Source organism: Lolium rigidum, chromosome 1 (assembly GCF_022539505.1).
Source record: "Lolium rigidum isolate FL_2022 chromosome 1, APGP_CSIRO_Lrig_0.1, whole genome shotgun sequence".
Classification (NCBI taxonomy): domain Eukaryota; kingdom Viridiplantae; phylum Streptophyta; class Magnoliopsida; order Poales; family Poaceae; genus Lolium; species Lolium rigidum.
Window position 1 is genome coordinate 9,195,794 of NC_061508.1, and position 25,961 is coordinate 9,221,754.

Consider the following 25,961-nt stretch of genomic DNA (forward strand, 5'->3'; position numbering starts at 1 on the left):
AAGACCGAAGAGGGAAGGAAGTGGGGCCACGAGGCGCCGACACCATAGGGCGGCGCGGCCCGGGCCCTGGCCGCGCCGACCTAGGGTGTGGGGCCCTCGTGTGGCCCCCGCGTTGCCCTTCCGCCTACTTAAAGCCTCCGTCGCGAAAACCCCAGTACCGAGAGCCACGATACGGAAAACCTTCCAGAGACACCGCCGCCGCGAATCCCATCTCGGGGATTCGGGAGATCGCCTCCGGCACCCTGCCGGAGAGGGGATTCATCTCCCGGAGGACTCTTCATCGCCATGATCGCCTCCGGAGTGATGAGTGAGTAGTTCACCCCTGGACCATGGGTCCATAGCAGTAGCTAGATGGTCGTCTTCTCCTTGTTGTGCTTCATTGTTGGATCTTGTGAGCTGCCTAACATGATCAAGATCATCTATCTGTAATACTATATGTTGTGTTTGTCGGGATCCGATGGATAGAGAATACTATGTTATGGTGATTATCAGTCTATTGTTTATGTGTTGTTTATGATCTTGCATGCTCTCCGCTATTAGTAGAGGCTCTGGCCAAGTTTTTGCTCTTAACTCCAAGAGGGAGTATTTATGCTCGATAGTGGGTTCATGCCTTCGTTGACACCTGGGATCGTGACAGTAGGTTCTAAGGTTGTGATGTGCTGTTGCCACTAGGGATAAAACATTGATTCTATGTCTAAGGATGTAGTTGTCGATTACATTACGCACCATACTTAATGCAATTGTCTCGTTGCTTAGCAACTTAATACCGAATGGGGTTCGGATGATAACCTGAAGGTGGACTTTTTAGGCATAGATGCAGTTGGATGGCGGTCTATGTACTTTGTCGTAATGCCCGGATTAAATCTCACTATATTTATCATATCATGTATATGCATTGTTATGCCCTTCTCTATTTGTCAATTGCCCGACTGTAATTTGTTCACCCAACATGCTTTTATCTTATGGGAGAGACACCTCTAGTGAACTCGTGGACCCCGGTCCTATTCTTTACATAGCATACAATCTATCGCAATTGTGTTTTACTGTTTTCTTTGCAAACATCTTCCACTCGATACGTTTAATCCTTTGTTACAGCAAGCCGGTGAGATTGACAACCTCACTGTTTCGTTGGGGGAAAGTACTTTGGTTTTGTTGTGCAGATTCCACGTTGGCGCCGGAATCCCTGTTGTTGCGCCGCATCACATTTCGCCACCATCAACCTTCAATGTGCTTCTTGGCTCCTACTGGTTCGATTAAACCTTGGTTTCATACTGAGGGAAACTTGCTTCTATACGCATCATACCTTCCACTTGGGGTTCCCAACGGACGTGTGCATCTACGCGTATCATGCACCAACTGTGTTGGGTACGTGTCGGCCTGCATGTGCATGCTCGCCGCGTGTCCCTGGCTTCCTACGCGTGGCAACGCGGTCGGGTCGGCTTCCCAGGCTATACCAGGAGACAGATCAGATCTAGAGATACATACAGTTCTCAGAACTCTCTAGTCCATCTCTCTCGCGAAGTTCCTTTTGCTGCGCTACTCTCTAGTCTTCCCCATCCCGGCGACTGCGTGCACAGCCGTCCGGGAGAGCAGGCCTCCGAAACTCCGTCCGTTGAGATCCTGCACCGGGAGACGGGCGATAAGGTTTTTGGGGAGCGTCTCGGCGCGACTGCTCGCTACTGTTCGTGCTCTTCTTCGACGGATCGGCTGCTTCATCGACAGATCCGACTACACCATGGACGACATCAACAATACCGATGGTGGTGGTGGTGGTGCTGCTGGTGCGACCTTCCCGGTCGCGATGTACGTGCTTTTCCTCTCCTACCTTGCACTGCTACTTGTTCCATGTTCAGATCTGATGCATGTGCTTAGTCTGATGTGTGTGGTTAAGTATGCTTGTGCATATGTAATGTTGCTTTCGGTAATTAATCTCATACGGAAATTGCCTAATAATCCAACAACTTTTATACACGAATCACGATGCAATTAAACTTTGTTACTCTTAAGTAGTAAAAAATTAATTCTCAGTTAGCTAAGAAGTCCTCCCTCGGGTCTTGATCAATCGAGGCAGCAGGCTGCGTAGTGTTAAGCTTCATGCACTAGCCACTTGAACCAAAAGTCCGAACTGATGGAAAGGGTTAGGCAATCTACTTTATACACTTCACAACACCCCCACTCGCGTGTGACGGGAGAAGAGAAAGTCAACACGTGAAAGAAGAAGAGCACACCGAAACGGGGCATCGGCGGTGGCTAAAGAGGGGGCAACAGCAATTTTTAGGCTTAATTGCGAAAACCATGTGAAAGCCAGGATTTGAACTCGAGACCTGGGGCTCTGATACCATGTTAAGATTCATGCGCTAGCCACTTGAACCAAAAGTCCGAACTAATGAAAAGGGCTAGGCAATCTACTTTATACACTTCACAACACGTAGGTCTTGATCAATTGAGGCAACAGGCTGCCTAGGTCTATACTCGGGCGGAGCGGCATACTAACTACCTTGTCAAGCGACAAGACAAAAAAACTGATGTGTAGTAATTCCCAGCTATGAATATATTTAAGTTTTTTTTGAGAACACATTACAACGTAGACGCTTATAAACACGCACGTACACTCACCCTATGAACGCACGCACGACACCCTACCCCTATGAGCATCTTCGAGGGACCGAGCCGGTATACCATGAGGTTGACGAAGTCACCATTGGCGTCCTGCTGTTGACGGACACGTCACCTACCACTGAAAGAAAAGCGCCGATAAATCCTAATATTAATTTAGGTAAATGCAAACACCCATATTAAGTCTAGGACTAGGACTTAAACTTCGGTGGGCTGGTTCCACCACAAGAAACCTAACCACCAAAGCCAAGCTCAGTTTGCATGAATACATTTAATTGACCTTGTAAAACCTATTTTTTTTAACACCAGTGAGGTTCTTTTTCGAACTTTGATATCCATGTCTATTTCCAGCTCCGCCACTCGGCGTCGAGTATACACTAGTAGAAAACTGGGCTTTCGTCCAGGCCTTTTGTCCCGGCCCAGTCTGGAGCCGGGACAAATGGCCTGGCCATGTCGCCCCGAAACCAGTTGGAGGGCACGGGGGCTTTTTTCCTGGTCCGTTAGGAACATTTTGTCGCGCGTGGTGGATAGGGCCGGGACAAAAGGTTTTGAGGCCTTCTGCGGCCTGCTGGCACCCCTTTTGTCCCGGTTTGAGCCACAAACCGGGACAAAAGGTTCAGGCCTATATATACACAGCCAGCCCCCTCACCTCCCTACATTTTTTTCCTTGGTGGTGAAAGGTGGAGGTTTATGCTAGCTTTTTTTCTTCATGTGCACAAGAGGTGTTTGATGAAATGTTTGTGAGGATGCCACTTGATTTTATTTACTAAGATATCTCCTCTTTTTGGTCCTAAAAGTTAGCAACTATTTTCTCGTATATATAGTCCGCACAATACTAATTTTAGCATGGTGATTGCATTTGATACATAATTGTACTTATGGTGCAGATGAGACGGCTACATTGTGCCGAAGACGCCGTTGGTTGACTCTCAGGACTAGGTCCTGTGCCGATGGCCCCGATAAAAAACCGTCGGCACAATTTCTGGCCGTCGGCACACCGTGTGTTTCATGTAGTGAACAAGCACCCCCAAACACTTTTCTGTAGCTCTAGAGCAAGGAGGTGGAGTGGATTTTAGAGAGGAAGTGAAATTGGGTAAATTGGAGCACTCCCTAACACACCCGTGGTCAGCCCAGCAGGAATTTTAACACTTCCCTCTCTGATAAAATGTCCAAAAACGCTTACAAACATGTGTCATTTTTAATTAACTCAAATTTAGTATAAAGTTATACTAAATTCGAGACAATTAAAAGATAATGGAGGGAGTATATATGTATTATGTGTCTTGGGATGTGCTAGGCGGCGGCACCGCACCAAAGCCAATCTATGCGGCGGCAATGCAACTTCCAAAATAATCCCACGCTTTTCCCTCTCGCTGCCCCCTTGGCAACTGTGCACCATGTGTGACAGAACATGACCCCACATACCCACCCCCTTGGCAACTGTGCACCATGTGTGACAGAACATGACCCCACATACCCATGTGAGACGACGTACTCCCGCATGGTTCAACAATTATGAGAATTCCAGCAGGTTGCACGCGTCATCCCGTTATATCTCAAAAATAAATCCAGTGACTTTTCCTGGATCAACTAATCAAGAAATCACAGTAGTACTTGAAACCACTATATATAACAACTAGGAGTACTAGATTTAGATGTGCGCCTTGGCGCACGATCCCGTGGATTTCGCACCAATATTAATGCGTGTTTTAGCTTTTAAAAAACCAAGTGAATAGAAAGATATTAGGATAAAAGAAACAAAATCACAAACGGAGTAGCACACACACATACTTTTAAGGAAATAGAGAAATATTTTGGGGCTCGCCTTGGCTCACTACCCCAATAAATAGTTTGTAAAACACTATATTAAGCTTATGTAGAAATCAAATGAAAGGCTATCTGATGGGCAAGACAATATGTAAATCTTCATTAATACATGTCATCGAAACAATATGTAAATCTTCTTTAATACAACATGTCTTACTACAAACTAAAGCCAACAACCTATACAGCGCTTGCTCAAAGGAAGTAGACTGGGGCTTCTCCAATAGAATGATGTATGCCATGGCTTAAACCTAGTAAGAAAGGACGGAAGATCATATTAGCTAAGGGTAAAAAGATATCAGCCTTGGCTGGTACATAAAGAACATTTGTGCTTTCTTGTTTGTAGTCTGAGAAAGTAAATCATTTTTATGCATTATTCTGATTATATTGGTCTCCTCCTTTTTGTAGCAGATTGATTGGTTCAGTATAAAGTACATGTATGACAAAAGCGGAGCTGCTCATCATGCACCCTCTTTGTTGGATAATTTTTCAGAGCTACCCCATGAGCAAAAGCACGGGAAATTAACTATTTTCTAAAATCGCATCTCCAGCACATCCTGAATAAAATTATATATTGTAGCATGCCAAAGCAATATTTTTTAACATGAGAGCCTATTTATTCGCTCAAACTGAATGAGGCTATGCATTTTGAGCTATTAATCTGTAGTCTCAATCATGAAACATCCTGACCTCTAAAATCTTTGCCTTGAAGATATTGTCCATATCCAGAGCCATGAACCTGTATTTTATTTTAATAGTGTTATAACAAAATCAGATGCAGAAATTGCAGAGTAAAAGAAAACTGAAGCATACTCAAAACCACCATAAAAAAGATTTATCTGTAATGCATAATTTTTAATCTCAACAAAAATATCTCATGAAACATCCTGACCTCTAAAATCTCTGCCTTGAAGATATTGTCCATATCCAGAGATGAGATCAGACACCCCATATGTGTCCGTGAACCTGTATTTTATTTTAATAGTGTTATAACAAAATCAGATGCAGAATTTGCAGAGTAAAAGAAAACTGAAGCATGCTCAAAACCACCATAAACAAGATTTATCTGTAATGCATAATTTTTAATCTCAACAAAAAAATCCCAACTCCCAAATACACTGTAGCTTACAATGGATTTTAGTGTAGCCAGATAAAATTATTTTGGCCTCCCTGCCAAATTGCACATTGAGCATAAACATCTGGTCCATGGATCTGAAAACTAATTATAAAGTGAATAACACCGCAAATTTTAGCATACAGTTGGTCAATACGCCACTGCAACAAATAGCCTTATTAAACCCCCTTTATCCGAAGTATATTCCAACACATACACCCTTAATTTTGCTTGATATGATATAAGCATATAGCAAAACACATGACACATTTTCTTACCACATGGATTAAACACTAATAATCTAAAAATGCAGCTCAAGAAAATAACAGTACATGTATAGAAAAGGCACAGCAAAGGTAAACCACATGAACCAATGTTTCTTAAATAAAATAACTGAAGATTTTTCTCGCGATCACACGTACACATATCCGTATAATTGCACTATAGCAAGGGAAAAATCATATAGGAGTAATAAAAGCCATCCAAGTAGGTCATCTGAGATCTGAAGATGATTCCGTCGCACATCTTTTTTAGTCAGAACAGACACCCAGCTTATTGCTCAAACTTTTGTCTTTTATGGCCTAGCTGAAATTCATGGACAAACTTAAGAAGTGAGGAGCCTGAGACAATTGCCAGAAATCAATTATTTTCCAGATAGACCAATTTCCCGTCACCAAGAGCTCCATGCACGATTAGATTTCGATATCAAACATGCATAAAAACACAAAGGGAGAGTGGTGTAGAACAACTGAAAATGTGATATACAACAAATACTGAAATACATGATAAAATTTATTTATGTTGAGCAGTATAAAAAATACCTAGGGCTAGAGGGTACCGGCTTGATAGGCGCTACAGGTTGTTGATCTTTACATGAATTGGGATGTCACCATTGACCAGTGCAATACCGCAACTGCGAGCACCATCTTGCTGCCGTGCACGACGGAGTCGAATATCTCAGACCTCCATCTCTCCAAAACAACCACTATGTTGTGCTGCTGGCTGGAGACCTCAGTGACGTTGAAAACGTGGAGAAGGTCAGTGAGTCCAGCATAACATAACGGAGATGTGCAAGACAGACAGGCACGACGTGCAGGGACGGTTCAAGCAGCAGGCCCTTACTGCCGGGCGCCAGCGCTCCTCCCGGCGCCGGCACGATGTTTGGTGGCGGTGCCTGCCGACAACCACGAGCACTACTTTGCAATGATGAATGCGTAAAAATACTGAAAATACAGACATACAGTGAACATGTTACCATGTCAGCACATGTATTTTAGCCTTGTAATGCTAATAGAAAATTTTCATAATTTGACATGGAAAACGTCGGTATTGATTTTTGAAAGCAGGCTAACCTATTCAAACCTACTCATTTGGCAGTAGCATGAAAATATGCAGATCATTTCAAGTTTTCAACTTTATCTCCAAATATGTTAAAAACTTAATGAGGAGTGGAGTATCTTTAGATCAGACGATCTGACCTTGGACCGAAGCAACAAAAAATAGTTTTGTAGCGGATGAGAAATAACACCTTTCCCTCGGGCATATCATAAATCAAGTGTTATTAATCATATAGAAGGAAATGAACGCAATTGTTGCTCAAGCAACTCAGTAGAAAAATGTACAAAAATAAAAGAACACCAAACTACACAATTAAAGTGGGCATTGCTAAGGGCATGAAGAGAAGGGGATAAAAATAACCTACACAAAAACGATGGATTTCATCAAATAAGGAAAAATATATGTCATTCGCAAAAAAGGGGAAAATATATGTCCATGAATGAATAGATCAGGGAGAGAGGTTGCAAGTTATCTACTGAATAATTCTTGAAAAACTTCAGACCGGATGTTAGCACAGATCCCACATAAGTCAATATTGTCCAACCGAGACACAACAAAGCTCGACTCGTTGATCCATATATATATATATATATATGACAGAAAAGGATCTACAAAATACTTAAATTCATGACTTTAGAGGGCAGATACAAATAAAATATGAAAATAATATTTTAGTTAGTCAAAAGTTGCAGACCTACATCTGTCTGTGAAGAAATCCAGAGCATGACATGTAGACGAACACAATAGCCTTCCATATTCAAGAAATAAACATCTTATTTGGAAGGAGTAATTTTTTTTACGATTTAACATAGAAGCGTAATAGTTATGTTAAGATAACAAATAACTCAATCACACCGTGCATCAGCTTAAGAAAACAAATGAGGAAGACATCTTGGAAATGCAGCCTGGATAGTCAGTCAACACATGGAGCCACGATAATGAGTGTGAAGAGTGAACTCTACGCACCAAGAGACGACGACAATGTGTTCCGCCCCACCAGATTCGTTGTCAGAAACCTCAGCCACGCGCATAATTGAGAAAGCATCCGATGAGAAGCAACAAGGCATTTTGCTGATTGGTCACTGCTACCAGCAACATATACATTGATAGAAACTATTCACATAACTTGTTACATAATTAAAGATGGTGGCCAATAATTAGTTATGACCAGTCTGACATAAGGGGAAAACTTTCAAGACCTCGTGAATAAATTAGGATAAAACATAAAGAATCAAAACATGTATGAATTGGGCACTCAATCAGAGAAAATATGGAATCATTCTACAACCATTATTGTTCATGAACCTGCACCGTACAAATGACTAACGTGTAGAAATATATTGTTCAATAAAGAGTGTAAAAATATATGGAATCAATTTTCTCGATAGAACAATAGGTAGCCACACCAAGAGCTGCATACTTAAATAAATTTTTGGATCAAATGTCCGGCAGGTATCACAAACCTAATCGAATAAAAAGACACCATAACCTGTGGGAACTAAATAGAGGAAAATGACATAAATCATGATTAGGGGGAGATGATTACTAATGTCCTGACCATGTCCTTAAGTCCTGCTGGCCGTGCTCGAGCTGTTGACAGAGACGATATAGGCAAAGAACGCAAATCTGAAAAAGATAATTCAACACTTGCATAAATATTTGACAAATATCCAGTGAAGTTATGCGTCTATGCATTTGATATAGCTAAAAAGTACCAGGTGCAACGTAATAAGTTACCTGGAGATAATTTGTTGGCATGCTAAAGGACCCCTGCTCTTGCTCTTAATCAACAGAACATCACTGTTCTTCATCAGCAAAAAGAACACTGAAATTATCTATTACTTCTCAAACAGCTGAGAAAGTTCAGCAAAAAATTCCAGCAGCAGCTCACAGTAGTCCCAGCAGATAACCTGAAACAAACAACAAATGCAGATGGCAAGTGAACAACTGTATGCAGGCAAGAGCAAAGGTTAGACAACACAACTACCTGCTTTAAGAAGCCAGAACCTCAGTAGCAGCTATGGTGGTGGATGTTGATGATGACGGGCTGCTTTCCGCTGGTTCCTCTTCATCACAGTTAGGCATTTGCAGCTGCTCCTCCTCTATTGTGTTGCTCCTATTGAAATATACAAAAAAAAATGTCATGCAATCAAAGACAAAAAAATTCTAGCACGAAAGATCCTTTAGATAAGCTAGCACTCCCAATCTAAACAAGCTAGGACGCATATTCTGCAGTTCCTCTCTTTGTTGTCGAGAATGGCGATGGCATGGACGTCCAACTTGACTATGTATTCCACTGGTCTATTGGCCTATGAATATATACTGCTACACAATCTTCAACTTAGTAATCTACTGATACCATCAAATCATCAACCACTTGACTATGTATTATTGTGGATCAAACTATGCCACATATCTGCACAGTTGTTATCTCCATTAAAGAATAGCAGAAACAATCAAGGCAAGAATTTAATGCTCCCTTAATTTCTGAATCTTGCATCCCGGTTCTCATACCTGCATGTAACAGAGCAAGACATTATAAATCTAAAATGTGTATCCTAAAGTTTTTTATCCAGAATTTGACAATACCACAATGTTACCATTCGTCATTTATTTCAACAAACTATATACATGAAAAAAACAGCGTTTTATTTTTACCTAAAAGGAATCTACGAATGCAGCAACAAATGTATGAAGTTTTCTCTGAATTGCTATTAATAAAAGATCCTAGAGAAAAAGCATCAAAAACTAAATGATGTAGGTCTGACTTAACTTTGGGATGACTAGTTGAGATCGATCCCTGAAACCTCAGGCTTAGGACATTAGACAAAAGCTAGCAATAATAATTTAGTAATTCCCTGCAAATTAAAAATATAATCAAAGAAATGAAAGTGTATACATTACTCAGCAAGACATAAATCCAAAATTAGTTTCATTGAAAAAACAAACCACAGAAGTATAGCCATTGTTCACTGCTAAATTTCAGAAAAAATTAAATCCTAAACAACAAAGCAATATCAGACTTTCCTTGTAGGATTTTTGTCAAACACCTTATGGCATAGATAAACCAATACCTGCACAAACAAATCTGAGAATGTGGGTGCTGGAGAGAGAGAAACATGCAAACAAATACAAGATCTATGAGGATTAAATAGAGAGAAGGGGGATGGAGTAGGCTTTTCTCATCATCTCATCCACCACTCCTACAGATTCAACATCAAGGCGTTCTGCACACCTTTTCGTACAAGATGCAAGGGGAAGAAATAAAGCCATTCCACTACACAGGTAGGAGTTCCAGACCTGAACATGAAGAAATTACCTAGGCCTTGGGGATTTTGTCACTAATGCCATGGAGGAGAGGGATCCCTACGGCCACCCATCTCCCGATAACCACCCATCTCCTGGCAACCTCCACCCTTTCCCATCTGAAACAATAGAGAGAGGGCACAGTGCTTTTTTCTCCAATCCCTTCCAGGAGACCTCGTGCCACAAAAAGGGAGAGAAATCAAGAACTCACCGAACCCCTCCGTCGGTCCACATCTTGCTCGCCAGCCTCCTCTAGCCATAGCACCCTGCTGCCCTTCCCCTCCTCCTAGCGGCCACTCATGTGCTCCCTGTGACCGAAGGCCTCCCGGCGACCGGAGGCAAGGATCCTTGAGGACGCCTCGGGGTCACGGCTGGTTATTATCCAGTTCTGGAGGAGTTGAGGCAGCGGTCAGATGAGAGCACGAGCAAGACGAGGAGGAGCACGGGAGGAGGCGGGGTGGTGGCGGCGCCGGTGCAGAGGAAGAACACGGGAGGAGGATGGTTAGGGACCGGAGCAGTGAGGTGGCGGCGGGTACGGGGGCGCGAGGGGAGAGATTGGCGGCTGCGGGGGAATGGGGTAGGGTTTGGCTGGAGGCTCTGGTCTTGTCTCACGTGTAACCACCGCGCCCAATAACACGGCAACACATGGCCCAATCCTGAAAAAAGAAAACGAGCAACGCTCAGGAATCGCGCGACGTGCGGCTGGCGTGGATAGACCCGGAGAGCGTCATGGGGTCGCACCGTTCATACCTTTAGATAAGATACACTAGGACTGATTGCCAGATTAATTACATTTAGACTGCCAGATTAGTTTTACTTAGCTACGAGATTAGTCGACTAATTGCCATGTTAGTTTATCTAGCTGCCAGATTATAACCGACTGATTGCGAGGTTAATTTATAGCACCGATTGATTGCCAGGTTAATTTTACCTGGCTACTAGATTACTATCGCCTGTTGCCAGATTAACTCGTAGTGGTTGATGGATTTAGCTATCATAATTGGAGAATCTCTTCTCCTCGAGACACAGCTGCAGAGATGTAGTAAGGGCAACACGCCGGCCATGGAGTCCTCATGGCGCGTACCCCACCATCGCGTCCATCAGCGGCAGCCTCCCTCGGGTGTGTCCGGCGGTGGCGGCCTCCCTTGTGAAGTGCCCAGCGGCGGCGTCTTCCCTCGGCGCGTTCCCGGTTGCGCCGGCCGCCCTCGACACCAGCCTGGCGGCGGCCTCCCTTGAGGAGTGCCCGACAGCGGCAACCTCCACGGCGCGTTCCCGGTGGCGCCGGCCGCCCTCGACATCAGCCCGGCGGTGGCCTCCCTTGAGGAGTGCCCGACGGCGGCGACCTCCCCGGCGCGTTCCCGGTGGAGCCGGCCGCCCTCGACACCAGCCCGGCGGCGGCCTCCCCAAGCGTGTTCCCGGCGGCACCGGCCTCCCTCGACGCCAAACCAACGGTGGCTGCCTCCCCGGCGTGTTCCTGGCGAAGGCGGCATCCCTCGACGCCAGACCGACGGCGGCGGCCGCCACCTAGAACCTTCCTGTGACTCTGTGAGGCGCTTCCCGTGTTGTTCTGGAGAGAGAGAATGAGTGGTGGAGACTTGACAAGAGGATAAGGAAGATGCGGTGGCGTGGCCTTTAAGACTGCTCATAGTGGGAGTAACATAGCTAGTAACATCACACATCTCAAAGCATTTTGGTGACATGGCATGCCAATAAATGAAGAAAGAGAGTGATGTGGTAACTAGCTATGTTAACATAACATCACACACCCCAAGGCAAGATGAGTCTACAACATAATAAATGACACAATACATGACACCACATATAAGTTACTATCCACTATGAAGGTAGTAACCTAGACTAGTAACATGACATATGTTACTAGTCTAAGTTACTCCCCACTATGACCAGCCTAAGAGACAGATGTTGGTTTTTTCCGCCACACGAACGAGAGAGCGGTGCGGCGCATGCGCTCTATTCCGCGCTGTATCCAAAAAAAGCGGCTAGTTTAGCTCGTGGGTGTAAAATTATGTTCCAGCAAGTGCTCTATCCCGCGCTGTAAAATACAGCTTGGGGCAAAAGCGCTATATCGTGCACTATATCTACAGCGCCGAAAAGAGCGCGCTGTATCCGTCGCGCGCAGAAATAAGTACAGATTTTTACAGCTCAAGGTTTAGAGCTTCTGTTGGAGGTGAATATACCCTCGCGCACAAAACAAGTACAGATTTTTACAGCTCCAAGGTTTAGAGCTTCTGTTGGAGGTGAATATACCCTCGCGCACAAAACATGGATAGAGCGCGCTCTAAAGTGATTTTTACAGCGCCAAGTTTAGAGCGTCTGTTGGAGATGCTCTTAGTATACTAGATGATTCCCTGCGCGTTGCTGCAGGAAGATGTGCATACAAATTGTTATCAAGTTTTATTTTACAATGGCAAATTGAATTATTAGAGCTCATAATATATTTATTTCAAGGGGGTTTTTTCTTAGGAGTTAAATTCGATTATATCTTTCAAAGATGGACTATACTAACACTGACTAAGATGCATATTGAATTCATTGGAAGAACACAATGAGGGGTGCGAAAGCAAAAGTTGAGTAACAATGGGAAAATGTGTAACCTGGACATCATTCATAGTTGATCTGTCAAGCCAAAGGACATTCATTCATCATTCATTTTACATCTAGATAATGAGACATGTGCACTCAGTCGTCCTTTATAGAAGAACATCCCGTTTAACGATATGTCATAGAAAGAAATGAAAAATGAGAGGCACTATTAAGTGAAGTCAGCTGGCGACCCAAATGAGTAGAACTAAAAGACAGTGCAATACTTGAACTGGCGTCGAAGTTATGTTTTAGTTCAAACTGAAAAACCTTTTCCTAGCATGGTGAGGTCCTGAAAACTGACCATAAAAACGGTGCATCTAGACCGAACAAAAAAGAGGTCAGAGTTGTATAAAATATATGAGCAGTTTTTGGCCATCAACTGTGGATCCAAGAGAAGCTAGTAGTAAGTTGTTCAGATAATTGTACCAGTTGTGGTAGGATGTATATATAGCAGACCGATTGACCATTGTAAAATTGGCTCGTACGTGCTCCACTTTTCACCGCAAATCGAAATAATGGAGCTCCCAAAGGTTGCATTGACAACTATATCCAAAGGTGTGAGAAATATAAACGCTTGGCAGCCGCACTTTTATAAGGAGTCTCGCTGTGTGTGTATGAGCAACATCAGCTGAAATAGATTTTTAGAATCCCTCTGTAAAACAATTGACAGTATATGTTCACTATACCTGACCTGGATAGCTAGTAGGTTTTACAAAAAAAAAAGCAGTCAATAAAATTATGTACGCTTCCAGTCACCATTTCTAAATTCAATAGGCCTGTTGCTTCTGAAATATGACGTTGTTCAAGGTTGGTAGGGCATGACCCTGGTTACAAATCATAAGAAGCAATGCGATGCAGAAGCTACAAAGAGAAGGAAGGATGTTGATCTGCACCGGCTGCATCCTATTGTCCGTGAACATCAGAATAAATCATCATTTGTGCGCTTCTGCAAGAAGCGAACCTAGAATTGAACTAATCAATAACGAATCATTCTAAGGAAGCAACCAGGCAAGCAATTAACTTAATGTGCTTAGCCAATATGAACTGGCACATCAAAGACACTGTAGGAAAATAGTTCACAAACCGATCTGTACCAAAGGGCACTTTATCAATTGCAGGAATATAAGAATTTGAAGGAAGACGTACCTATACAGATCGGAAGGCCTGTCTCACTATAGTGGTTAGTGGACAGTAAAGCATAGATGCCCCTATTCAGATTTGAGAGAGGACCTGACGTTGGAGAGCAAACTGTAACGTAACTAAATAAATCAGGGGAAATTTCAGGGTAACAAATGCATGCGACCAGCAAGATGATGAAAATAGAAGATGCATGTGCTCATCCAATGTAAATTAAAAATTAAGAGTTAGAGATGAGATCTTATGTCCCAATGCTGGCAGAACTGCTATCCATGGTTGGTGGCTATACGTTGAGCATCTTTCGAGCCGGAGAGAAACCTGGCAGATCAAGGAACATATGTTGGAGATTGAAAAAAGAAAGGGAAATTAAAATCGGGAGCAGCCAGCTACCAGCCTGGCGACCGAGGTGGTGACCCGAGCAGCCTGGTATGTCTGACGCGGATGGTAGGACGGCTTGCTTTTTAACCTGGAGGCGGCGACGGCTCAGTTCAATCGATAAATTTCTAATCAATGAATAATGAGATGCATCGGTTGGTTTCATGAGCATTATTTGTGAGGAGGCCGTACGTCGCTGCGGCGGGGGATTAAGTGCTGATGATTCTCCGCCAGGAAGACAAACAGCGGCTTTTTTTCTGGAAGGATGGCCAGTGATTCATGAGATAGTTCGCCAGCCCAGAAAATGACATCCAGCCCATGTGGTTGGGCCAGTCCACGCACTATATCACGGTATAAGATTTGGGGCATTTCAAAGTGCCCCAAATTTGAACCAAAGTGCCACTAATTAGCTATAGGGGCATTTTTTCAAGTGCCACCTTTACTTGCGTCTCTAAAGGTATTTGGGGCACTACCCAGAGGCACTTCTCAAGTGCCACTATATCCAATTAGGGGCACTTCTCAAATGCCACTAAATCCAATTAGGGGCACTTCTAAATGTGCCACTAAATCCAACTAGGGGCACTTTGCCAAGTGCCACTAAATCTAATTAGGGGCACTTTGCCAAGTGCCAGTAAATCCAATTAGGGGCACTTTGAGATGTGCCCCAAAACCTATTTTGTGGCACTTTCCAAAATTCCTCAAAACCCATTTCATGTGCTGCTCACTGTCATACAAGAATGAGCATGTTGAGTATAAAATTTGTAATTTATATTTTGTGTGATTATGTACTAAAGTGTAAATAGTAAATGGTAAGAGGACAAGAGTGTAAAAAATAATATAGAGATAAGACAAGGAAGAGACGGAGCTCTGAAAGAGTCTCTAGTTCTCGGTTTTAGTCTGAACCCGTGCGTGTGAACTCCTCCTCAAAATCCTATCTGATTTACATCTAAATTCAAGTGTTTTTGTGAGGGATTTCAACATGGTATCAGAGCGGGCCGATCCACAGTGATCTTCTCTTCAATTTCTGGTCGTGCTGTGCATCCGCGAGTGGGCGCCGCCTTTGAGCAGTCGCCGTCGCGCCGTCGCCGGTACAACGTTGTGTCGGCATCGGGCCGCCGCCGTTGCTGTGACGAGCTGGATCGAAGTTACTCCCGCACTACAGAGATTTGGAGTTGCTGTTGACTCTTCTTGTGGCCATCCTGTGCACGTCTTGGACCAGAACAGGGGAAGAGGAAGTCTCAGGTATAAATCTGCTTCAGGCTGAAAGGTGAACTGGTGGACTGAATCCTCTTGCTCTGCAACGTGTGTTGGAGAGGAGCTGAGTTTTTTTGTATGTTGGTTTGCTGAATCGTGTGGGAAGCGGGCTGTTGGTTTCAGTTTGTTTGGTTGCTGAATTTTGGGTCAAGCTGCTGTAGCTTTTTAGCTGAATCATGGGAGAACCTAACAAGGATTCAGGTGTGGAGAAACTCGTTGAAAGCATGCAGAGGATGATGGCTCAGTTGCTAGAGCAGGCACAAACAAAGGCAATTAGTGGTTCTGATGTACTAAAGAATTTAGAACCAAATCCGGCCAGGTTGACCGGTCCGGGTGATTTCTTTAGCTGGTCTCGAAATGCTTTGTTGATCCTGGAGGCACACGGTTTGGAGAAATTTCTGAGAGAAGACGAGAAAAAGCCAGGAGAAGTAGCACAAGAGCAATGGGACCAACAACAGAAGCGAGTCATGGTGTGGTTGCTCGGTTCGATGGAGAAGACTGTGAGGGAACAAGTTGAAGGGCTTCACTCTGCAGCTGAGGTGTGGACAAGCATTGAGAAACAATTCTCTGGGAAATCAAACAAGATGCAGGTCAGTAGAATTTTCCATGAACTAAGGCATATCAAGCAAGAGCAGAAGACTGTAACTGAATATGCAGGAGAAATCAAGAAACTTTATAGAGACCTTGAGTATTTCAGACCATTCAAAGCACATGATCCCATGGATGTTTCACTCCTTCGTGAGTGGTTTGAACCATTGTTGGTTCAGACCTTCCTTGATGGCCTGAACTCCGAGTTCAATCTCCGTTCCCAGCTCATACAAGCCACGCCAGATTGGCCTACACTAGACCAAACCATTGCTAGTGTACTTGAAGAGGAAACAAGATTGGCGAATCAAATCACAGCTCCACAAGAAAATGATGGCAGATCTGCACTATCTTCAGTTAACCAAGATCTGTCTCTTGGTACTTCAAGAAATCAACATGAAAATGTTACTAGATTCTACTACACGAGGAAACCTGGGAAGGTGTGTGACTACTGTAAACAACCAGGCCATTTGAAGAAGAATTGTTTTGATCTAGTTGGTTACCCTCCTGGATGGCAACAAAAAAAGTTTAACAAATTCACTAGTGGCAGTAGTAATGCAAGAAGGACAGATCGAGCTCATCTTACACTATCTAGGGAGGAACCGTCTGCTGTAACAGCCCAAGCACTTGAAGAATTTAAGGGCAAACTTATGGCGAATACTACAGAAGGTCCTATTGGAACTACCTCCAACGCTCATTGTGGGAAAGGTACGAATAATTTTTTAACATCTTGGATAATTGATTCAGGGGCGACAAATCATATGACAAGCTCATCTAAGAACTTTTCATCATATACCCCTTGTTCTGGAAAGGATAGGGTACGCATAGCTGATGGATCTTCAGCTCCCATAATGGGTTATGGGAACATTAATTGTACTCCATCTCTATCCTTAAATCCAGTCTTGCATGTCCCTAATTTTCCAGTGGACCTCATGTCGGTCAGTTCAATTACAAAGTCACGTAATTGCACGGCATCCTTCAACCCTTACTCGTGTACATTTCAGGATCGGAAGACAAGAAGAAATCTTGGGACTGGAATTGAGCATGATGGCCTCTACTACCTTATCAATGATCCATCTCCATCTCCATGTGCGCTCAGTATGATGAATAGTTCAGCTACTGATGAATTGCTACTAATGCATTATAGACTAGGGCATTTGTCGTTCCAAGTCCTTAGTCGCATGTTTCCATGTCAAGCTAAAAATTATTGTAAGGAGAAGCTTTTGTGTGATGTGTGTGAACTGGCTAAACACACCAGAACCAATTATCCTAGTACTAATGAGAGGAGTAAGCTACCTTTTGATGTGGTGCATTCGGATGTATGGGGTCCATCAGCTGTAACTGCCCTCACAGGGGATAGATATTATGTGACCTTTATCGATGGTTTTAGTAGGTGCACATGGTTGTACCTCCTAAAGCATAAGTCTGAAGTTCTCCCTGCATTCAAAGATTTTTTTAATATGGTGCGTAACCAGTATGGCATGAATGTGAAAATATTACGATCCGATAATGGTACTCGAATATATCAATGGTGAATTTAGTAACTTCTTATCTACTTATGGTATTATACATCAAACCACATGTGTGAGTACCGCACAACAAAATGGGGTGGCAGAGAGAAAGAATAGACATTTACCGGAAGTTGCTCGAGCTCTCATGTTTATGATGAATGTGCCAAAATTTCTTTGGGGTGAAGCGGTAAAAACGGCTGCCTATCTAATAAACCGTATGCCTTCTAGAGTTCTGGGGCATAAGACTCCAATTGAATGTTTGCATGGTTCTAACTCATTTATTGTGCCACCAAAAATATTTGGATGTACCTGTTTTGTTCATGATTACAGGAGTTCAGCGGGAAAACTTGATCCAAGAGCCATTAGATGTATCTTTGTGGGCTATTTTCCCACGAAAAAGGGGTATCGGTGTTGGTCTCCTGCTGAAAAGAAATTCTTTGTGAGTATGGACGTTACCTTTCATGAGAAAGAACCATTCTATTCCATAAATGAAAATGATAATGATACATGTAGCAAGGGGGAGAATCTCATAAAAGAGAACAATGATAGGGGAACTGTAATGGTACCTATTGGGGATATTATACGCTCTGCAGATGAAACAGAGGGGGAGCAAGTTACCAAGACAAATAAAGAAGGTGAGAATACATTAATACCTGAATCGTATGAAAATCTTTCAGGTCAAGAGGAGATGGAAACACATGATGGAGAAAGTGTACCACAAGAAATTAATGAAGGAGCCATTAACCAGCGAGAAGTACTAGAGGAGGCACCAACAAGTGAAGAAATATCCCATGATGAGGGCGATACTGAAGGTACCGAAACCCATATACCATCCTCTACTACTCAAATAAATGATGAACCAATTGCCTTATGAAATAGAAAAAGAATAGTAGATGTACCTGCACGCCTAAAGGATTGTGTAGGATATAAACATGATCTTGCAAAATTTGTTTCATATGACAGATGTACTTCCTCTTTTAGGAGCTTTATTGCATCCTTAGATTCTACATCACTACCTAAAGATTGGAAGGATGCACTTAATGATCCTAAATGGAAGGCAGCAATGTTGGAGGAAATGACTGCTCTAGAAAAGAATAATACGTGGCAATTGGTAGAATGGCCAAAGGGCAAGGAACCAGTCGGGTGCAAATGGGTTTATACTATCAAGTATAACCCTGAAGGTAAAATAGAAAGGTATAAAGCTCGGTTAGTGGCCAAAGGCTACACACAGACTTATGGTGTTGATTATGAGGAAACATTTGCTCCCGTAGCAAAAATGAATACATTAAGAACTTTGATATCTTGTGCAGCTAATCTTGGATGGAATTTATTTCAGATGGATGTAAAAAATGCATTCTTGCATGGAGACCTCCAGGAGGAAATTTATATGCATATACCACCTGGTTTTAGCACAACACAAACTGAAGGAAAGGTGTTGAAACTCCGCCGTTCACTATATGGTCTAAAACAATCGCCTCGTGCTTGGTTTGATCGATTTTGGAAAGCTGTGTTAAAATTGGGTTTCAACCAGAGCAATGCTGACCATACTTTATTTTATAAAAGATGTGCCGGAAAACTGACGATATTAATTGTCTATGTTGATGATATTGTTATTACAGGAGATGATGGTGAAGGTATTAAAAAAGTGAAGCAACATTTGATGAACGAGTTTGAAGTCAAGGATCTCGGACAAATGAGGTATTTTCTTGGAATTGAAGTCTCGCGAAGCTCAAGAGGTATCTATTTATCCCAAAGAAAATATGTGCTAGATCTATTGTCAGAAACTGGTATGTCCGGGTGTCGTCCAGCATTAACACCAATTGAACAAAACCACAGATTGACTAGTGAGCCAGGAGAACCTGTTGACCGAGAGCGATATCAGAGACTTGTTGGTCGTTTGATCTATTTATCACATCCTCGTCCTGATATAGCTTTTGCAGTAAGCGTGGTGAGCCAGTTTATGCACAATCCTATAACTCACCACATGGATGCAGTAAATCGAATCATTCGGTATTTAAAGGGGTGCCCAGGTCGAGGTTTATTGTATAAGTCAAGTGGCAACTTACAAATAGAATGTTATACTGATGCTGATTGGGCTGGTTCATTAGATGATAGAAGGTCCACATCAGGATACTGTATGTTTGTTGGAGGAAACATAGTTACTTGGCGTAGTAAGAAACAAAATGTTGTTGCAAGGTCCACTGCATAAGCGGAATTTAGAGCTATGGCTCATGGAGTATGTGAAGTCTTATGGCTAAAAATCTTACTGACGGAGTTGGGTCTATTCCAGAAAAAACCATTGATGATGTATTGTGATAATAAGGCTGCACTAGATATAGCACATAACCCGGTTCAACATGATAGAACAAAGCACATAGAAATTGACCGGCACTTTATCAAAGAGAAACTTGATCAGGGAATAATATGTATGCCTTATGTGAGCTCTTCAAACCAAATAGCAGATATTATGACCAAAGGTCTAGCTGGAAAAGTGTTTTCTAGGTTATGTAGCAAGATGGGGTTATATGATGTGTTTGCCCCATCTTGAGGGGGAGTGTTGAGTATAAAATTTGTAATTTATATTTTGTGTGATTATGTACTAAAGTGTAAATAGTAAATGGTAGGAGGACAAGAGTGTAAAAAATAATATAGAGATAAGGCAAGGAAGAGACGGAGCTCTGGTAGAGTCTCCAGTTCTCGGTTTTAGTCTGAACCCGTGCGTGTGAACTCCTCCTCAAAATCCTATCTGATTTACATCTAAATTCGAGTGTTTTTGTGAGGGATTTCAACAGAGCACATAATATGAACATTCATATTGTCATACAAGAATAAGAACACACAGTACCAACATATATACTGTCAATCCATGTTCAATATAATATCTCACTATGTCTCACGGAGCAAACCGGAGACGAAAATTATGACACTCTCAGTTTGTAGTAATTTGATTCAGCAAAACGGAGACGAAAATTTTGACACTCTCAGTTTGTATACTGTCAAAATCATCACCATATTTCCACTTTGAACATCATCACTGAGCAGCATCACCTTCAGTTGAACCCAAACGACTGAGATGGTACAACATCAGTGATCAGCATCACCTTCAGTATTCAGCATTGTGCATTGAGAGAAGTAGTAATTTGATTCAGCAAAAAGGAGATGAAAATTGTACTACAAAAAGCACGATTTAGCCAAGTAAACAGAGGTAATAGCAGATAGGCTAACGACAGAATTGATTTCAGCAGCAATTCACCATGTGCACATTAAATTCTACTGTATGATATGTAAAAAACTCGTGAATTTTGCCTAAACTGTGATCATGGATGTGCATAAGCAAAGCCCAAGTTAACAAAGCAAAAAACTTCCTCCAGCATTCCCCGAAACGAGACTACAGGAAACCACAAAAACAACTGTGCCACCATGAAACGACTCTGAAGTGTCACATATGTGTATCACAACTAAAACAAGGTGGTATTTACTGTTTAGGTGCTTTGTGTACGGAATTAGCTAGGAGATCTTTAACCATGGTTCAAAAAAATTGCAGTGAAACTTAACCATGAAAAATAACAATAGTTCATAAATTTATATCACTAAATCCACTGCAAATGTCAATAAGAAGGTCTGTGTCAACTATCAAGCTATGATGATTTACATATATCACAAGAACATGCTGAGACTTAAAGAGAACATCAATGGTCGATTTTGGTCTGTACATCAACGTACCTGGAACTGGCCACTTTTGGAATTCAAAAGAGAATTATATTTACAATAATTAACTTTCTTTCTTCTCATCATACTCATCTTCTTCAATCAGCAAGTCTTCTTCATCACTCATGTAGTCATCTTAGAAACTAACATAGTCGTCTTCCGCTCACATAGTCGTCTTCCTCGCTCACATAGTCCTCTCCATCATCATTGATATCCTCATCTAAGTCACTAAAAAATGTTCATTCAAAGGAACACAGGGCACATAAGTTGAGATGCTCAATAAGAATTATCAGCTAATGTATAGTTTGTGAAAAACCAGAAAGGAAGAAATGGGCATTACATACTATGAGCAAATTGCACCTGTCAAAGAGATATTATCAACACAGATGCATATACTGTCAGGTGAGTTTCTACCATGCTGATACTGTCAGGTGAGTTTCAGTTTCAGAGTTATCCATGTCAATGAGAAATGAGAGCTTCAGAGTTGCAAACTAAAACACTAGTAGATGCTCACCGAATTAGTACTGTACTAACAGATATGCGCTTTTACCATAGTGCAACTTTAGCATCTGCAATGCAATTTCCTCAAATTTATTTTATGTGCATTGAAGGATCCCTCAAATAAATTCTAATATGTAGATGGTTGAATATTATGGGCAGCTGTCAATTCTGAAAACAAATATGCTGGTGGACCTCAAACATAAACTTGTGAGTGTTTAATTGGACCTCAAACATAAACAAATATGTTTGAGTTTCGGATCGACTGGTCATTCCTGTTTCAGAAATGGATGTACTACTATACTGGACTATCAAATAATAGAGAATGAATGATTTCAGTATTGGATCTACTCCTTACCACCGTACTGATTGATTCTGTTTCAGCAATGAAATATTCTGAGTTGGATTAAGTCTTCAATCCGAATTTATCTCTTCAGCCTTTGATGATTCTGGGCAAATTTTAGCAAGCAAGTAGGCCTTTTGTCTCTGAAGAGACGGAATTGAGGTAACTTGCTCTACTATGTTCATTGTCGATTGCTCAAAGCCTCAAAGGTGACAAAGTGAACACATAAATTCAGATAAATTTGAAGGGTCCCTCAAATAAACATCCATGGCAGTTATCTACATTATTTACCCTGACTAGATATGCTTGCCTGTGAAACCCCTAGAGCTGCATTCAGTTGGTGAATAACACCAACAGGTTCAGACTGTATGCATTCAGTTGGATTCAGTACGTATGAAGAACTAGCCTGTGCGGGAATCCAAAGAGGAGGCGAGCAGCGATGCCTTCGCAACTGAGAAACCGTACGGGGTGGGAGAAAGAAGATGACGTGGCAGCAGGAGAAAACAGGAAAATATGGTAGTGGGGGTCTCCTATTTAGAGATAAAAGATTTTCTCATGTATCTTTTTAATCTGTATGCTTGAACTCGTACACAAGTTACTATTGAATCACCAACCCATGACACATTTTCTCGATTACTTTCACACATCAACGGGACCCACCTACCTTGGTTACTTTCCAAAGTGTATGTGGTAGTATATCCACACAAGAGGCATAACATATGCCAAAGCCATGCAAGACTCACGGATACGGATACTAGGGCACGATCACACGCCTATACACAACCGTACTCGATCGTGTGAGGACTTTAGGTGTAGTACTATAAGGTGCTGACAGATAGGTAGGCCTTGCAGATGGATCATGGGGCGGCGATGGGGACGCTGCGGAGAACTACGGTCTCCACAGTGATGCCAGGGCCAAAGCCAAAGAGCACGCCCCATTCCAGGCCCTCGCCGGTGGTGGCTTGGCCGTCCTCGGCAGATTTCTTACGCATCTCGTCGAGGATGAAGAGGACGCACGCGCTGGACATGTTGCCGTACTCGGATAGGATGTGCCTGGTGGCGCGCATCCGCTTTTTGTCCAGCTTGGCCTCGGCCTCCACCATGTCTAGGATCGCTGGCCCACCAGGGTGAGCTACCCAGAAGATGGAGTTCCAATCGTCGATGCCCAACGGCTCGAAGGCATTCTCCAGTGCAAGCTTGATGTTCTTGGAGATGGCCATGGGCACGCCCCTGTGGAGGTGGAAGGTGAGTCCCGCCTCCCGGAGGTGGCCTCCAACGTAGCCCTCCGTGTCCGGCAATATGGTTTGGCTTGCCGACACCAGCTCGAACAGCGGCCTCTCCGTGGCATGGTCGGGGTCTGCCCCGATGATCACCGCGGCCGCGCCGTCTCCGAAGATTGCCTGGCCAACCAGCCAGTCCATTTCGGTGTCTGAGGGGCCATGGAAGGTCTGCGCGGTGATCTCAGAGCAGACCACTAGCACCCGAGCGCCGCGGTTATTCTCTGCGAGGTCCTTGGCCACGCGAAGCACCGTCCCGCCGGCGAAGCAGCCCTGCTGGTACAACATCACACGCCTCACCGACAGGCTGAGGCCCAGCATCTTGATTAGCTGGTAATCGGCGCCCGGCAAGTCCACGCCCGAGGTGGAGCAGAACACCAGGTGCGTGATCTTGGACAGTGGATGGCCCCACTCTTTTAGCGCCTTCAGCGCTGCTGCCTTCCCCAGCTTCGGGATCTCGGCCACCGTGATGTCCTGGCGCACGTCCAGCGATGGCGCCATATACGTGCCAATGCTGGGGTGTTCCTCAAAGATCTCCTCCGTCAAGGTCATATACCTCTTCCGGATCATAGATTTGTCACCTGCAACACCGTCACCGTCCAGACAATAATCCAAGAATGTCAGTGCCATCTAGTATAGTATGTTAGCAAGTTCATTTCAATGGCATCTAACGATGCCTGCCGAGTCCTAATTAATGTGTTTTGAATCTTCTTTTCTCGATCTCAATGTAATTAAGTACGTATTCAGTCACAAGTCGGGTCGGGACTCGGGACCCATACTAGCTCATGCATTCCGGGTACATCATCCTCCATTTCAAAAAAAGAAATGCACGCATAATCCGTATATATGTACTTACACATTTTCTTGAACTTTTCTTTGAGATGGCTGACGTGATCGCTCTTGGTGACGCGAAAATAGTATTCCGCGTACCCCTCCTGGTACACGCAGTTCTGCGGTGTTGCCGTACCGATGGCCATCACCGTCGCCAGGCCCTCCACCCGCTGCGCCTTCCTCACCTCTTCCACACTCACAGCCGCCATCTCCACCACCGACGGACCTCACTTGCTAGCGAGTGTATGTGTAATGCGTTAGCTGGGAAGCTCCGCTAGTTTCTGCTGCAGCTGCTCTGATGCAATGAATGTGTTAGCACACATGGTATATATAGGCTCGCTGCAAGGCCGGGTTAACGTATTTTTCTATGTGTCCTACAACAACTCCACCACTAGGCCGTTGCTGCTTGTGGGGGAAGACTAAGAGCATCTCGTGGGGAGGTCCTTTGATATTATCCTATTTTGACCATTTCTCTGACTAGCATAGTGTACCCGGCCTTGCCTTGTTATCGAGACAACATCATTGACGAAAATTTCTTACGCAGCATAGAAGAAAGTTTTTCTTTCTGAGAAATGACGGGGACCCCACCACTTGTGATATTAACTCGAAAGGGCCCTAGTAGAGCGGGGAAGACTTGTATAGGATCTATCAATTGGGTGAGATCATAGGATCAACTCACATAAAACATATTTTTATCATGTGAAAAAATCTGAAAATAATATACAACATACCTATGGATTGTATCTACAAGTCCAAAAAAATTCAGCTCAAAATTTGCTCTACACTTGAAGAAACAAAAAAGACAAATCCAACTATGAATAGTGTCAGATCTGATTGAATAGTAGTTTACACTATTCACACCTAAATTTGTCTTTTTTGGTTCTCTAAGTATATGTCGAATTTGAAGCTGCAAATTTTTAGTCTTGCATATGTAACATAGTTGTGCGTTGTCATTTTTTTCTATAATATTTGAACATGTTTTGTCTCTTCAAAAAAATTGATCTCATAGATCCTACCTAAAAGCTGATCCTACCCAAGTCTTCCCCAGAGTAGAGCCACGTTCTGTTACAACAAATGATAGAAATACACTTGGGTTCACATAGGGAGAGAGAACAAAAAAGAAGCACAATAGCTCTACAGGTGCACCACCATAATTGATACCTCTCGATGTTAGCTGTCATGGATTGCTCTGTCAGTAGAGCCAAACGAAAGTCTCCCGGTTCCTGCGCTGCGCAGCTTGGCGTCAACTCGTATCGGCGATTTGGGAGATATGTGCGTGCGAGGCACGACTAAGAGGTGGGGTCGGCGAATGGAAAATCGTGTGGAGAGAAACGCATCTTTACTGATGATCATATGGGGCTACATGGCGATTCATGTGTAAAACCGGCGAAGGAGGTTGATGTTCCACGGGCGCTCAACTTCTCGGGTGAGCGGGTTGCCGCCATCGCCCTTGCGCACGTCGGTGAGGTAGTACGCGTCCTTGCCGAGCACGTGGCTGATGGCGAATGGGCCCTCCCATGGGGAGATAGCTTGTGCATGCCCTATTTTTGTCCTGGATTAACCTGAGGACGAGGTCGCATTCTTGGAAGGAGAGACTGCGCCACACGGCGACTGTGGTATCGCCGGAGGCCTTGCTGGTA

General features: G+C 43.3%; 2 protein-coding genes and 3 long non-coding RNA genes across 5 annotated transcripts; 2 read left to right on the forward strand and 3 right to left on the reverse strand.

Annotated features, from left to right (window-relative positions):
- Positions 1 to 7,481: 7,481 nt before the first annotated feature.
- Positions 7,482 to 9,117, reverse strand: LOC124684880. Its single transcript, XR_006997194.1, has 3 exons — positions 8,900 to 9,117; positions 8,630 to 8,802; positions 7,482 to 8,518 (listed from the first exon to the last, which is right to left on the reverse strand). It is a non-coding gene; the product is annotated as an uncharacterized LOC124684880 (long non-coding RNA).
- A 6,088-nt stretch (positions 9,118 to 15,205) lies between these two features.
- On the forward strand, positions 15,206 to 17,619 carry LOC124667125. The gene is made up of 2 exons (XM_047204454.1): positions 15,206 to 16,861; positions 17,158 to 17,619. The coding sequence occupies exons 1-2, from the start codon at positions 15,745 to 15,747 to the stop codon at positions 17,193 to 17,195; spliced, it is 1,155 nt and encodes a 384-aa protein (XP_047060410.1). The 5' UTR covers positions 15,206 to 15,744; the 3' UTR covers positions 17,196 to 17,619.
- A 409-nt stretch (positions 17,620 to 18,028) lies between these two features.
- Positions 18,029 to 19,529, forward strand: LOC124667134. The gene is made up of 3 exons (XR_006991163.1): positions 18,029 to 18,103; positions 18,342 to 18,476; positions 18,646 to 19,529. It is a non-coding gene; the product is annotated as an uncharacterized LOC124667134 (long non-coding RNA).
- A 1,003-nt stretch (positions 19,530 to 20,532) lies between these two features.
- On the reverse strand, positions 20,533 to 22,155 carry LOC124667141. Its single transcript, XR_006991170.1, has 2 exons — positions 21,388 to 22,155; positions 20,533 to 20,765 (listed from the first exon to the last, which is right to left on the reverse strand). It is a non-coding gene; the product is annotated as an uncharacterized LOC124667141 (long non-coding RNA).
- Positions 22,156 to 23,070: 915 nt separating this feature from the next.
- LOC124703766 (chalcone synthase 2-like) lies at positions 23,071 to 24,530 on the reverse strand. Its single transcript, XM_047235990.1, has 2 exons — positions 24,347 to 24,530; positions 23,071 to 24,071 (listed from the first exon to the last, which is right to left on the reverse strand). The coding sequence occupies exons 1-2, from the start codon at positions 24,528 to 24,530 to the stop codon at positions 23,071 to 23,073; spliced, it is 1,185 nt and encodes a 394-aa protein (XP_047091946.1).
- Between the last annotated feature and the right edge of the window lie 1,431 nt (positions 24,531 to 25,961).